Source organism: Sciurus vulgaris (assembly GCF_902686455.1).
Source record: "Sciurus vulgaris genome assembly, chromosome: 18".
NCBI classification, from domain to species: Eukaryota; Metazoa; Chordata; class Mammalia; order Rodentia; family Sciuridae; genus Sciurus; species Sciurus vulgaris.
The window spans coordinates 28,180,142-28,195,920 of NC_136479.1; the positions used below are offsets into that span (position 1 = coordinate 28,180,142).

The 15,779-nt window shown below is 49.1% G+C and overlaps 1 protein-coding gene across 7 annotated transcripts in view; it reads left to right on the plus strand.

The window, feature by feature from the left end:
• The window catches only part of TNRC18 (trinucleotide repeat containing 18), a gene marked incomplete at its 3' end in the record, with an annotated part of 88,890 nt that overhangs the window by 61,072 nt on the left and 12,039 nt on the right, over window positions 1–15,779 (plus strand). For all 7 annotated transcript variants that reach the window (XM_079121061.1, XM_079121060.1, XM_079121063.1 and 4 more), the window contains 3 exons: window positions 8,691–9,118; window positions 13,373–13,525; window positions 14,201–14,342. In XM_079121061.1, coding sequence (XP_078977187.1) covers window positions 8,691–9,118; window positions 13,373–13,525; window positions 14,201–14,342 — 723 coding nt within the window. The remainder of the gene's footprint in view (window positions 1–8,690; window positions 9,119–13,372; window positions 13,526–14,200; window positions 14,343–15,779) is intronic.

The window sequence follows — 15,779 nt, forward strand, 5'->3', positions numbered from 1 at the left end:
CTCTGTTGTCATTGGTCTCATGGCTTCTCTGTGAGGTCAGACTCTCCATCCCCCTGCCCCAGTGGGCTGAGGCCACGACTAATACTTGGGCAGGAGACTTGGGTTCTACCTGGCCCTGCCTCCTTCCTATCTGATTGATCATGGGCCCTGTGTCCCTGGTGACCTCCCAGTCTCATTTTTTCTCGGCCATAAGAGTAGGCATGGGATTTTGCTAGTAGGCACTGGGACAGAGAAATGGGCACCATAGTGCTACCCTGCTGCTCTCTGCAGGCCTCCTAACTGGTCCCCCACCCAGCTTAGGGACCAGAGCCTCACTCTCAGCCTGCACTGCCTCCTGGGGCCCCATTTCTGGCCATGCCAAGCTCCAGGTCCTGGCTCTGCCTTCCCCCTTCCTTCCTTACGCTTCCTTTCACCTCCTGCCCACTATTTTTCCCTGGGCTTCGGACCTGGCTTCCCCGCATGGTGGCATCAGCTCCCTCCAGCTTGCTCCCGTCAGGACGCAGCTTGCAGAAGCAGCTGAAGGACTTCTCCCCAGAGCTCAAACTTGACCAGGACTCTTCTCTCAGAATTGACTCCCCATTGCCTTTTGGTTAGATTCCACCTATTGGTACCTCCACCAGCATCCTGTCCACAGCCCCCACCCTAGGCCCTCAGTTTACCGCTGTCTCTAGTGTCTTCAGCTTTTTGTATTTGCTCTTCCTGAAGAATCACACATCCATTCCACCCAAATTGTCAAATGTATTGGCCTAGGGTTCGATTTATGCCCTTTTTATGCTTTCATGTTTGTAGGGTCTGTAGTGATTCCTTTTTCATTTCTGATATAAATAATTTCTGCTTCCTCTCTCTCTCTCCTTCTTCATCATTCTGGCTGGAAATTACCCAAAGAGAAATTCTGTTCTTTGTTATTTCCTTCCTTCTGTTTTCTTTGAATATCATTTGCAACCACTTTTCTTAGGGTAGAAGCTTAGGTTGCTGATTTGGGACCTTGTTCTTTTCCAATAGAGACGTTGAAAGCTCTAAACTTCTATAAATGCTGCTCAAGTTGCACCTCACATGTTTTGATGTGATTACTGTATTTTCATTATTATTCAGGATAGGATTCTAGTTTTTCGTTTGATTTCTACTTTGACTCAGGGATTATTTAGGAAGGTATTTGTTTTCCAAATATTTGAGAAAAGTTGCCTGGTTATCTTATTGTTGTTGATTTCTAGTAAAATTCTGTCATGAATTGAGAACAGAACTGTCACTTCAATCTTTTAATTTTTTATAAAATTCAAAAATATCTGGCATTTTCCCAGTAGGTATACACTTAATATGTATTCTGATGTTGTTAGGTATAGTATTCTACAAATATCAATCACATCGGTGTGATCAGTAGAGTTCAGATCTATGTCTTTGCTGTTTTTTTTTTTTTTTTTTTTTTTGTCTGTCTAGTTCTCTCAGTTGCTTAGAGATAGGTAAAACCGCCAGCTATGCTTGCACAGTTCTCTCTCTTTCTCCTTTTAATTCTGTCAATTTTTTGCTGCACATTTCTGCAGCTCTATTATTGAGTGCATGCATGTTTATGATTGTTACATTTTCCTCTTGACTTTGTTACTATGAAGTGTTCCTTTCTACCATTTACTCTCATTTTCGTTGTCTTTATATCTAACATGTGAATCTTGTGTAGATGGGATTTAATTCCTTTTTTAAAATTTAATTCCTTTAATTTCTGTTCTCTGTGTGTGTGTGTGTGTGTGTGTGTGTGTGTGTGTGTTACTGGGGATTGAACCCAGGGGTGCTGAGCTACACCCTCTGCCCTTTTTAGAGAAAGGGTCTCACTAAGTTGCCCAGACCAGCTTCCAACTTTGAATCTTTCTGCTTCAGTCTCCTGAGTAGTCGATAAGCATGTGCCACTGTTCCTGGCTTATTTTTGTCTAAGAAGACACACACACACACACACATACAAAAAGTGTTTAATCTATAATATTTAGTGTAATTGTTAATATGGTTGGGTTTGAATCTCCTTACAAAAAAAGGAAGAGCATTGTTGATGTAATTTATATACCACAAGGTGCACCTTTGAATGTACAATTCAGTGGTTTTTATCATAGTCACAGAATGGCGCAGCCATTGCCACTACTTCAGATCGTTCTCATCAGCCCCAAATGAAACGCAACGCCCATTTGTACTCACCTGCCGTATTCCCACCAAATTCCAGCCCTCAGCAACCACTTCTTTCTGTCTCTAGGGATTTACCTGTTCTCAACATGCCACACAAATGAAACCCCGTAGCATGTGGCTGTTGGTGTTCGGCTTCATTCCCTGTGCACAATGGTTCCAGGGTTCATCTGGGTTGTAACATGTATCAGGACTCCATTTCTTTCTGTGGATGGATTGTAGTCCGTTTTATGAAACTGTATCACGTCTTCCCTACTCACCAGTTGATGGACATTTGGGTAGTTTCCATTTTTTTACTTTTATGGATAATGGTGCTATGAATACGGGTGTTTGAGGACGTATATTTTCAGAATTGTTGGGTCATTTGGTAACTTCGTGTAACCTTTTGAGGGGCTGCCCAGCTCTTTTTCCAAAGTGGCATTCCACTAGAAGTGTACAGGTTTCAGTTTCTTTACATCCTCAGCAATGCTTGCTGTTATCGGTCTTTTTTATTATAACCATCTCAGTGGGTGTGAAGTGTGGTATCTCACTGTGGGTGTTTGTTTGTTTGTTTGTTTGTTTTGTGCTGGGAATGGAGCCCAGGGCTTCATCTGTGCAGGACAAGCATTCTACCACCGAGCTACAACCCCCACTCTTCAGTGTATTTTTGTATTGTTGAATAAGAATTTTAAAAAATATATATATTCTGGTTACAATTCTCCTACCAGATAAGTGATTTACAGGTATTTTCTTCCTTCCTGTTGAGTGGTTTATTTACTTTTTTGATAGTGTTATTTAAAACCAAAATTTTTAATTTTGATGGAACCCAGTTTACCTGTTTCTTTTCTTGCCACTTGGGTTTCTGGTGCCATACGTAAGAAAGTGTTACATAACCCAAGGTCTTGACGATGCACTCCTGGTTTCTCTTAAGGCTGATAGAGTTTGGGCCCTCTTTTTTAGGTCTATTACTTGTTTGTTTTTAGTTAATTTTCCTATGTGGAATGATGTAGGGGACTTCTGCATGTGGGTATTCCATTGTCTGGTATTATGTATTGAAAAGTCTGTTCTTTTATTGGTCTTACTGCTATTGTTGAATATCAACTGAACATAAGTGTAAGGGATTATTTCTGGACTTTAAGTTCTATTCCAGTGGTCCATTTATTCACTCTAATGCCAATACCACACTGTCTTGATGACCACAGCTTTGTATAATTGTTGGAACTGGGAAGTGAGGGTCCCCTGTCTTTGCCTCCATCCCATGCCTTATTTTATGTTGGTTTGGAGCCTCTGAGTCCCCTATACTTCTATATGGATTTTAGAATCAGATTAATAGTTTCTGCAAAAAAACCTGCTGGGATTTTGATAGGAATTGTGTCAAAGTAGTAGATCAGTTTGGGAAGTATTGCTATCTTCACAATATACATCTTATGGTCCATGAACATGGGATGTTTTTCCCTTTATTTGGATCTTCTTAAATTAATATCAACAATATGCCATAGTTTCCAGCATGAGTTTTTCATTTCTTTTGTTAAATGTGTTCATATTTACCCTTTCTGATGCTATTGTAAGTGGAATTTTTTTTTTCATTTATGGAGTGTTTGTTGCTAGTGCATAGAAATTATTTTATATTGATCTTGTATCCCTTGCAAACTTGATGAACTCATTTATTAATTCTAATGGATTGTAGACTTCTTAGGATATTTTGTATACTAGATCCTGTCTTTTGCTAATGAACATAGTTTTACCTCTCCCTTTATGTTTTGTATGCCTTCATTTACTTTTCTTGCCTGATTCGCCTGCCTAGAGCCTCTCCAGTATAAAATTGAATAGAAGCTATGAGAGAGGACATCTTTGTCTTATTTCTGATTGTAGGGAGAAAGCATTCAGTCTTTCACCATGAAGTATGGTGTTAGCTCTGAATTCTTCCATAGGAATTTGGGAAAAAATTCCTTTGTCAGTTTGAGGAATAAACTTCTATATTTAGTTTTCTGAGTGATTTCATAATGAAAGGATATTGGGCATTGGCAAATGTCTTTTGTGTGTCTATCAGGGTGTTCATATATTTTTGTTCTTTATTCCATTAACAATGGATATTGAATTACTTGATTTTTTTTTTTTTTTTTTTTTTTAGTATGTTGAACCAACCTTGCATTGCATTCCTGGGATAAATTCCCTTGGTCATGGTATATAGTCTTTTTTAGGGGTGATGTCCTTATAGATATACATGACAGTAGAGTGTTTTTTTGGCACCTGGGAGTGAATCCAGGGGCACTCAACCACTGAGTCACATCCCCACCCCTTTTTTGTATTTTATTTAAACATAGGGTCTCACTGAGTTGCTTAGGGCCTCACTAAGTTGCTAAGGCTGGCTTTGAACTCACAATCCTCTTGCCTCAGCCTCCCAAGCTGCGAGGATTACAGGTGTGCGCCTCCAGTAGGGTGTATTTTGACATATTATACATACATGGAGTTTAACTTATTCTAATTAGGATCCCTTTCTTGTGGTTGTACATGATGTGGAGTTTCATTGGTCGTGTAGTCTTCTTTATATGTTCTGAAATATACTCACGTTTATAAGTGTTCTAATAAATTGACTCTTTTGTCATTTTAAAATGTTTCTGTCTCTAGTAACAATTTTTATCTTCAAAAGTTTGTTTATATTAGTGTAGTCCCTCTAATTGTCCTTTTTTAAATTTTAATATATATTTTTTAAATTGCCAGTGGACCTTTATTTTATTTATTTATTTGTATGTGATGCTGAACCCAACCGTGGAGTGACATCCCCAGCCCTTCCTACTTCATCTCCAGGCAGGATATTGCTAAACTCCCAGGGTGGACTTGAACTTGGCATGGTCCTCCTTGGGCCTCCGCAGTAGCTGGGGTTACAGGCCAGTGCCACTGTGCCACTATGCCTTGCTTGCACCTCTGTTTTTTTGTTTGTTTAATATGCTTAGAATTCCATTTTAATTTTCCTATTAGCTTTCTCAGTATCATTTTGGATTTCTTTTTTTTTTTTTTTCCCTTCTTCTTTTTTTGTGCTACTGGGGTTTAAACCCACGAGTGCTCTACCAACTGAGTTATATCCCCAGACCTTTTTATTTTGAGATAGGGTCTCCCTAAGGTACCCAGGCTGGCCTTGAATTTGTGACTTTTCTGCCTCAGCTTCCTGAGTAGCAGGCATTATAGGTGTGTGCCATCAGTCCTGGCTGGAATTTTTAAAACAGAAAATAGAATATATATATATTCAAAATATATTCGGAATTATTCACAGTCCATTTATAGTTTATTATGTGTCCCTTCACATAAAACACAGAAATCTTAACCCCATAGATCCACATTACTCTCCATCTTTTAAATTATACGTGTTACATGTGGTACATCTATCTATGTGTTATCAACCCCAGAAAACAATATTATAAATTTAGTTTTACACACTTATATAGTTTATAAATTTAGAGGAGAAAAAACTTTAAAAAGTCATTCTTTTGCATTTATTCAGATATTTACCATTTCTGTGCTTTTCCTTCTTTTCTGAAGATTAGAGTTTCTGTGTAGTTTCAGCCTGAAGAAGTTCATTTGGCATTTTTGTACTGTAGGTTTGCTGGTGATGAATTTTCTTAGTATTCTTTTTTCTGAAAATATATTCCTATTTCATTTTCATTCTTGAATGATATTTACCCTGCAGGCAGAATTTTGTGTTTACAATTTTTCTTTTAGCACTTTAAGGATGATCTACTTAATTCTCCTCTGGCCTCTAGTTTCTGATGAAAAGTTATCCATCAATCTGATTGCTCTGGAAGGGATAGGTCATGTGTGAGTCAGCTTTCTGTTATTATAACAAATACTTGAGATAATCAACTTAAAAAGAGGAAAGGTTTATTTTGGTTCACAGTTTTGCAGTTTGAGTCCATGACCAATGGGTCCTGTTGTTTTGGGCTTGTGGCAGCACAGCATACACAGTACGTCATGGCGGGAGTACATTGAAGAGGAGGACGTTTATCTCCTGGCAGGAAAGGAGAGAGGGGAGTGGGGAAGAGACTGGTATTCTCCACTCCTCTTTGATGCCATGTCCCTAGTGACTTAAGACCTCTGACCAGGCCCCACCTCCTAAAGGTCCTACCACCTGGCAGTAGCCATGTTGGAGGCCTCTAAACTTTGGGGACATTCCAGATCCAGAGTGCTGCAGGGTATTTCTCTTGCCGCTCTCTGGGTTGTCTTTACTTTGACTCTCAGCCCTACTGTGATGTGCCTCAGTGGACTTCTGTGCATTGACTCTCTTTGATATTCATTTAATGTCTCGTGTCTGCAAATGTGTGTTTGCCACCAGCTATTAACACTTAAAATTTTTTTCTTGCCATTTTCTTGCCATCAAACGGAACTCAGATGCTATTGTTTTGTTTTTGAAACACCCTTTTCTTAATTATATTGTAGGTTCCTTCAGTGAATCTCTTTATTTTCAAAGTTATCAACTTGAGTTCTACAGTTTTCATGTAGTTCTCTTCAGTTGCACGGATGCTCACCCTGTCTGTGTCTCTGGTGAAATTCCCAGACGTTGAAAACAAGTTCTGTTTTACTCAGTTGAGATAGTTGTGGCATCCTTGAAAGAATCTTTGTCTGCTCCAGCATCCGCTTCATCTTGGGGTAATGCAGTTGGTTTTCTCTTCTTTCCTGAGTGTGCATCTTCTTGGTGCTTGTCTGTCAAGTGATTTGGGGTTGTGTGCTGCACATTGTGGAGGTGAGGTTGTGCAAGTTCAGAGTGCTTCTGTTTTTCTTCAGTGAGGGATACTTCCTTCCCGTGAGCAGGTGTTACCCTGGTGAGACTTGAGCTCCAGTCTCTGTTTCTTGGGTAGCCGTTCTGGTCTCTGCTAAGATAGGGCTGCACTGGGTCTGCTCTGTGTGTGTGTGACTTGGGGTTCCTTAGAAGTGTGAGTGGGCAGATGGAGTTCGGGATCCTTCTTTCTCCTCTCTTCTGTGTTGAGTTTCTAGGCTTCTCTTTCCTGCTTTCTGAGATCAGAAGGGCTCGCTTCTTCCCTATGCCTGCCACACCCTCCCTACTGTGTGTACCAAGAAGACTGCCACGACCAGGTTCGAAGGTGCAGGGATGCGGCCTCACTGCCATAGGTCCAGTCTCCCTGCTCCCAAGCAGGCCCCTCTGTCTGCTGCTCCATCCGCTCTCCAAACCCGCTTCTTACGCGGCACACCTGCAGCAGACCCATGCATCCAGGTGTTCCAGTGGTTTTCCACAGGGGCTGTCATTGGGTAGAGCCACTTTGTTATGCCCAGAAGCAGAACCCTCAAGCCTGAGTTGAGTATTACAGCCTGAATCCCATTAACCATGAAAATCCCTAGCGCTCTCCCCATTCAGTGCTAACAAACATTCTGTTAACAGATCAGTTAAAACGAATGGCATCAGTAAACTCTGCGAGTGACTCCCGGTGGGTGACCCCTGTCTGTCCCTGCTGTGGCTGCCTGTTTTGGGGCCAAGCCTACCCCTCCCCCCAACTCCTTTGAACAGGCCCCCAGCTGCAGCAATGGGGTTGACAGGGCTGAGAAGGAGCCCTGGTCTTGGCTCCTCTGCTGGTGGTGGTGTGGGGTGCTGTGATCCCAAAAGGTTGTCTCAGACCGCTCCTCCCTGGGCTCCAGCCTGTCCCAGGAGGTACTACCACCAGCTCCTCACTTGCATGCTTTGCTGGGGCACCAGACCTCAGAATTCCCAGCCACCTCTGGGAGGTGGAGCAGGCAGGGTGGGCCACGATGTGGTGGTGCCACAGGAGGAATCTGTGGAGACAGGATGCTGGAGGGAGGGCGGCAGAGGTGGGGGAGGTGCCGAATGGGCCTCCTTATGGTGGAGTCAGGGATTTTCCAAGTTGACGTTGGAGGAGGTGGTGCTTCAGGCAGAGGGGCCTGTGGAAGCAAAAGCCAGGAGGTTAGAGAGGGTGGGGGACAATCGGGGTGGGGGAAAATCGGTGGTGGGCGAGAGCCAGGTGGCTCTGCAGTTAATTGGAGATTATGTGGCAAAGGAGCCCCCAGAGCAGGTCCCTGGCTGTGACAAGGGATGCTGTGTCCGCCTGACCACGAGAGGAGGGGCTGGGTCAGCAGGGCTCTCCTAGCAGTGGGGCGGCATCAGGAAGCCCTGAGAGAGAGAGAGGCCCTGAGGTTTGGGGCTTTTCTGAGGGCTTTCCCAGTCTCCCTGCGGGGCCTCGCAGGTGTGCAGCCTCCCTTCCCCTGCCTGTCTTCTGGGGTTTCCAGGGGCCACATGGGAGGTGCTGGGGGCGCTCAGGTGGGTCCAGGACCTAGTTCTCAGCGGAGCCCTTGGGGTGAAGTTTGGAGGCAGCACCTGATCAGCCAGCGGTGGGGACAGGAAGGGGCCTGGGCGAGTCCCGCGCTTTTCTGGGCCTGTTTCCTCTCCTGAAAACAGAAGAGCTCCCGCAGGAGCACAGCCCCTGGGAGAAGGGGCCTGTAGCCTTGTTGCTGGCGGCCAGCAGGCTGGGTGGATGGGAGGAGGAGCCCCGGAGACCCTGCCCACAGCCCCCACCTCCTCCCACGTCCAGGCACAGAGTTCGAGTACACTGACTCGGAGAGTGAGGTCAAGGTGCGCAAGCCTTCGCCTGCCGGGCTGCTGCGGCCCAAGAAGGGACTTGGGGAGCCAAGCCCCTCCCTGGCCGTGCCCCCGCCCAGCGCCCGAGGCCCAGGCCCCACCAGCCCGGACAAGGCCAAGCTGGCCGTAGAGAAGGGGCGCAAGGCCCGTAAGCTGCGGGGCCCCAAGGAGCCCGGCTTCGAGGCGGGGCCTGAGGCCAGCGACGACGACTTGTGGACCCGGCGCCGCAGCGAGCGCATCTTCCTGCACGACGCCTCAGCTGCAGCGCCCGCGCCCAGCACCGCAGCGCCGGCCCCCAAGCCCAGCCGCGGCGGCAAGGGCGGCGCCGTGAGCCCGCGCAAGGACACCGGCCGTGCCAAGGACAGGAAGGACCCCAGGAAGGTAGGGGCTCAGCACAGGTGGGGGCCATGGGAAGGAGGCTGGGGTTCCCTAGTCTGGGAAGTGGCTCCAGGTTAGCCTGTGCCCACCGCAGCCCTGTTTGCTGCCCCTTCCCTGCAGAGCCCTTGATCTCTTGACCACATCTCAGGATAACATTTAAAAATGTGGATAAATACCCGGGCCGCATTAGTTGGCTTTCCACCATTATAGCAAAAGTACCTGAGATAATTAGCTCACAAAAAGAAAGGTTTCCTTTGGCTCTCAGGTTTGGGGGTTCCGAAACATGAGGGATTGGCCCCATTGTTCTGGGCCTGTGGTGAGGCCGGCAAGCCCTGGCAGGGGCTGTGGTAGAGCCAAACCTGCACCCAGCCAGCCAAGGAGTAGGAAGGGCAAGGAATGGGGTGGTCTCCCTTCAGGGGCATGTCCCCAGTGACCCAAGGTGGTCCTGTTGGCCCTACTTCCTGAAGTTCTACCGTCTTCCAGTAGGGCCATCCTGGGAATCCAGCCTTCAGCCCTTCAGCACACTTGGGAGACTGTAGTCCAGATCCTAGCAGAACCCATGGAGGAGAGTGATACTGAAATGCAGTTCTCAGAGTATCAAAAAAGCCCATTTGTGATCTGGTACCAGACCCGCCCCTTTGTGAATGTATTTAATAAGGTGATCTGGCAGTGGGTCTAGTAGGGACATTCCAGGGTCCCTGTGGTTCCTGTTGGTGGCAGCTGCACTGGCACTGCCCATGCCGTTGTGGTTTGTGGCCTCCACTCTTCACCTGCAGGAAGACTTCATTTCTTAAGAGGTAAAAACGTAAAAAGAGGTGAAACAGAGGTGGGATTTGTGTGTGTGTGTGTGTGTGTGTGTGTTGAGATCAAACCCAAGCCTTCATTCATGCTAAGTGAACACTTTTTGTCACTGAGCTACATTTGCTGCTCATAAGTTTCCTGAATTGTCTCCATGGATACTCCAGATTAAGAAAACTTGCTTTTCGAGAACCCTGTGGCACTGGACACGTTCCCCCTTTTGCACTTGCTGCTAGGAATCTAATGGTCAGTGACTTCCTGCTTAAATGATTGTGTTCAGGCTTGATGGCCAGCTGTCCACAGTATTTTGCATGAGGACTCTACCTCGAGTCCCTGATGGAGGATGAGCAGTAACAATGACCTTTTAGGAATAAAGATGGAAAGGGATTAGGCTCAGAAATTGATTTCCTAGGCATGGTGGTACACACTCCTGTGATTCCTGTGACTTGGGAGGCTGAGGTAGGAGGATCACCAAATTTGAGACCAACTGTGGCAATTTAACGAGACCCTATCTCAGGGCCTTAGATGAAAGGCGCCAGGATGAACAATAATAATAATTAATAATACCAGGAAACCCAAAGTAGGCCCAGACATACTCCACCCACTTTACTATGTGTACGGTCACTGCCCCCCTTATCTGTGGGGGAACATTCCAGGACCCTCAGTGAAGGCCCAAACTGCAGACGGTCCTGACCCCTGGGCTGCCACACCACCACTGTTGTCCTGAGGACTGAGGTGGCTGCCGAGTGGCCCAAGGCAGGTGGGCGTGCAGTGTGAACATGCTGGACAGAGGGCCATCCATATCCTGAGCGGGATGGGACAGAATGCTGCAGGAGCTTGCGGCTTTCAGCACCTTACTCAGAGCAGCAGATTGATGAATTGTTCACTCCTGAAACTCGGCATCCTGAGTTTTCAGACTGTGGTTGGCTGCGGGTACCCGAAACCACAGAAAGTAAGTGCCGATATATGTGGGGATGGCCGTGCTTAATTTATCCAGTGCTCCACCATGTGAAGGTTTCTCATGGTAACCGCACTTCCCAGGTGGCCCACAAGAGGGCAGGTGCCTGCTGGGACAGCGGCCATGTTCACCAAAGCTGTCCACACTGTGTCTCGCGCCACAGCCTGGGCCCGATCACCAGTTCACACTGCCCCTGTGGCCTTCCCCAGCATGACGCCTTCTGTCGGAGCCCCTGGAGCCCAATCCTGGCATCTGCATAGCTGGGTGGTCAGGGGAGAGGATGCTGGGCTCAGCCAGCCCCAGCCTTTTGGTGGTGGAGCAAGAGAGCCTAGGTTAGTTGTCAGCAGGAGACTCAACCCCCAAAGAACCACCCAGGAGTAACCATGGTCAGCATTGGTTTGAGATCTGTTTTTATGTTCCGCCTCTTATTTAAACTCAATTTATAATGTTATAACATGCATTTCTACCTTATGGGCTGTTGTTTTGGTACTGGGGATTGAACCGAGGGGCACTTAACCATTGAGCCACATCCCCAGCCCTTTTTTATATTTTATTTAGAGACAGGGTCTCACTGAGTTGCAGGCCTAGCTAAGTTGCTGAGGCTGGCTTTGAACTTGCCATCCTCTTGAGCTGCTGGGATTACAGGCGTGCACCACCATGCCCGACTTAACCTTATGGGGTTTTATGTTACTTTGATTTTTTTAATCAGTATTTCTGGCTGGTTGTAGATCGTGGCACAGTCTGGGTGTCCATCCATGGTAGCATCCCCTCCTGCCTCTGCTGAGGCGGCTGCTGGTGATTCGTTTGCCAGTGGACTTCTGCCATCATAATTACCAAAGTGGTGGACATCTCTATTTCTCTATTTGGTGTCAGAGCCTTTGTCATTTTGGGAGCTTTTTTTTTTTTTTTTTTTAATTGAAATAAAAGGCTGAGGGGGCTCCCAGAAATGATTTTTCTGATCAAAGGGGAAAAAGTTATTGGTTTTATCTGTTAATGACAGTAATTTAGAAGAGAAAGAAAAGGAAAAGAGGAAAAATCTGCTCAGACTCTTGCCCTCACCCCCTGCGTGAACAGCTGCAGAGTCTCGTGCTGTAAGATAAGATGTCCAGGCTGTGGGGGGAGGAGGAGGAGGAGGCTGTGTGTCCAGGGACACTCCTGCCACCGCGAGAGGCCCTGGGCTTTCAGGATATGAATGGGGTTAAAACATGCGTCAGAAACCAGAAAACACCGTGTGTGTGTGCATTTCCAAGAGGAGACCGGGACATTGCCCTTCTTGTCCTTTCTGATGCTCTTTGCTTTGGATTTTATGTTTGATGGGGTTGTTGTGACTTCAGCTGTTGTCTCAGGAACATCTACCCACTCTCACCTTTTCCTGTGTCTTAATTTTCAACAGTCTAATGGTGTAGCTCAGCCTTGGCCATTTGTTTTTGACTGATCTCTTTTATTTATTTATTTTATTCTTTGTGGTGCAGGGGGTGGAATCCAGGGCCCGGCGCATGCTAGGCAGGCACTGAGCCACGCTGCTAGCCCCACAGTCCGTACCCCTACCTCCACCCCATAGCCCCTGCCCGCCCCAGTTCACAGCGTGAGCGTTGCTGGTCAGAGCACGACGTTAGCAGCTGGAACAGAGGCTGTCATCGTGTATGTGGAGGCGCCACTTTCTGTGACAGGCTGCTGGTCACCAGGTTGTTCCCAGTTCTTTGCTTGGGTCAGCGAAGCCATGCACGGTGCCCATTTCAGAGGGTTGGGCCAGTTCCAGTTCTGCCTCATCGGTGCAGGGGAGAGGGCGTTTTTCTCCGCACTGGGACACCTTTGAGGTGCCAGGGGAACTTACCCCTCACTACGGGGACTCTGGAGCAACAGGGGTGTTGTGGAAGTCACTTGGGTGGTAGCTAAGTGGCTTTAAATGCCCTTCCAGAAATTGGTACTCCAGAACTAGCTGGTTGGTAAGCTCAGGTATTTTTTTTTTTTCTTTTAAAATTCATTTTTGGCATCCTTTGAAAAAGTGGCTGAGTAAGCTGCCTATAGGAGTGAGGTCGGAGGGTGGCCGAGTGAGCCGCGGCCTCCACACAGCGCATCTGCCGCTGCTGCGCAGCAAGGGAGCCACCGCCCTGCACCGCAGCCCCGTGCCAGGAAGGGTCTCGGAGCGGGCCCTGGTACATTCCCTGCTAACCTGTCCGTGTAGCCTTTGTGTTCACCTGGTTGCATGTGCTTGGGGGACGTGCTGGGGGGATGCGCCATGCTGTCTCCAGCAGGACTGCTGGAGAGGAGTCGCTCACACCCAGACACGCCAGCGCCGTCCTCTTTGAGGGCAACAAGGAATGTACAGTAGAGTGGAATAATCGAGACTGAGATCAAAAGTGCTTCAGGGAGCAGGGTGTTCTGGTCTTTTGGGTGCGGTGCTCAGGGTCAGGGGACCTGGAAGGGGCTGAGCCATCTGAGGGCAAGACGGGGACCCTGAGTCCTGCCCCTGAGCACCCTGCTGCTCTTTCCTCCTCCAGAAGAAGAAAGGGAAGGAGCCTGGGTCAGGAGCTGCACTGCCACCGCCCCGTGTCCCCGCCCTGCCCCCTGAGGCCAGGGCCCCTCACACGGGGCCCCTGGCAGCTGCCAAGAGAAGCAAGGCCAAAGCCAAAGGGAAGGAGGCAAAGAAGGAGGTGAGCCTTCCAGGAGGTGCACGCAGTGCACGTCAGGCCTGGGCCGGTCCACAGTGTGGGGTGCAGCACTGGAGTCCGCCCTGTGGCCCCCTGTGCGCCTGCGACCGGGCCGTCACCCGAGGGCCCTCCACACGCTCTGCGTTTACCCTCTCTGTAGCCAAGGCGTGGTGAGCCAGACCCGCTGCAGTCCCCGAGCTCTAAGCAGGGTCGGGGGTCACCTGGCCACTCCCATGAGGCCTGTCTGGCGACAGGAGCACCCGCTCAATGCCAGGTCCCCACGGGGATTCGTAGGCTTCACACAGTGGACAGAGGATGTGCCCAGGTGTGCCCCCTGTGCTGCTAGCTGCAGCCCAGGCTGGGTTTCCTCAAGCCCTCTGCATGTGGCTGCATGTGGTTTCTCTAAAGAGGAAACTCTGGTGTCTGCTGGGGGGTTGAACATGCAGGTGGCACTGAGCGCCGAGTAGTAAGTACCATGCTGAGTGAGTGCGGTTCCTGGCCAGCTGGTTGCAACCCATTTCACCTTCCCTCTGGCCTCAGGTTTGCCGGGGTCCCCTGCCATTGTACACATGGCAGATGCCACCACAGCCTGACTGTGGACCCAGGTTTCCAGGGAGGGACCTCAGCAGGGCAGGACTCCTGTGTCCCCTGAGCTGTTGGTCTGTGCTCCATTCACAGAACCGGGGAAAGGGGGGCGCCGTGAGCAAGCTAATGGAGAGCATGGCAGCTGAGGAGGATTTTGAACCCAACCAGGACTCGAGCTTCTCAGAGGATGAGCACCTGCCACGAGGCGGGGCTGTGGAGCGGCCACTGACCCCTGGTGAGTGACTATGAGGCTGTGTGTTGGGAGGAGCTGGAGCCCTGGCCTGACACATAGCTGGTAACAGCATGTGCAGAGGCCCTGAGGCACCTCAGGCAAATGGAAAGGAGGCCTACTTAGCTCTGGCTTAGTAAGCTTGGGTTTATGGGGATCAGTCTTGGGACCTTGGAGAAGGCAGGGTCAGATCACCCACAGCCTCTGGGATCTTGGCCAGGGATATGGTGCTCATCCCAAGGAACACGGCTGTCCCAGGGTGTGGGAGAGCAGTGTCATCAGGGTGTTGAAGTAATGCCTGCTGCATTGAGTGTACGGAGGCTCCGGGAGGCAGGAGGTCATGACCATCGAGGTAGTGCAGGCAGCGCTCTGGACCTGCTTGGGGCAGTGGTGGGGAGGCAGGCAGGTTGAGCCTGTTTGGAGGGAGACTGGAGGGAGGTGGGGGTGGGACCTTCGAGCTGGAGAGAGGAGACGAGGGCTAGTGATGGGGATTTGGTGGGGGGACAGCACAGTCTGGGGCTTGATAATTGGAGTTTGGGGTGTCTGTTGGACATCCTGAGGAAGTCATGACTCGGTCTGAGCTCAGAGGAGGGGTCCTGGATATGAACTGTGGAAAGCAGGAACTGGGCTGTTGCAAGGCGTGTGCTCTGTCCCCTGCTGCTTCGAGCAGCTGGCTGCACGATCACTTTTGGGTTGGGGATCTGCAGGGTGGCAGGTGGCTGTGCGGATCTCTGTGCAGCGGGCTAGCCCCACCGTGATGGAGTGACAAGGCGCCAGGGCCTGGGTTGTGGCACTCGGTTCTGTGTGTCGTGCACTGTGCTGGACCCTGGCCCTGGGGGCACAGTGGCCCTGAGGTGCAGGCGGAGGTTTGTGAGGGCCAGAGGGAGCCCAGGCGGCCACTCAGGCCTAGGACCTTGTATGCTGTCTCTTCTGCCTTTGGCCACCCAGGTCAAGGTGTGGGAAGTGCTCTCTGCCCAGGTGGTGGCAGATGGATGGAGAAGTACGCCCCTTGTTCTGGAACCCCAGAACTGTCTGGGTCTTTGTTTTTTGGGGTATTTTTTTGGTACTAGGGATTGAACCCAGGGGCACTTAACCACTGAGCCACATCCCAGTCCTTTTTATATTTTATTTAGAGACAGGGTCTTGCTGAGTTGCTTAGGTCCTCACTAAGTTGCTGAGGCTGGCTTTGAACTCAAGATCCTCCTGCCTCAGCCTGGATTACAGGCGAGTGAGCGGCTGGGATTATGGGTGCAGGCCACCTCCTCCGCTGCCTGGGTCTTTTTAACATATGCTGATGACAGGGGACCGGGTAAAAGGTCCCACACAGAAGGAAGAGCAGGCAGAGGAGGAGTAAGGAGAGCTTGGGTGGGCAGCCCAAAGCGGGCTCCCGAGAAGGCCTGGGGGCGGTAGGGCTGGCAGCTGGTGGTGTTGGTGTCCCCAGAA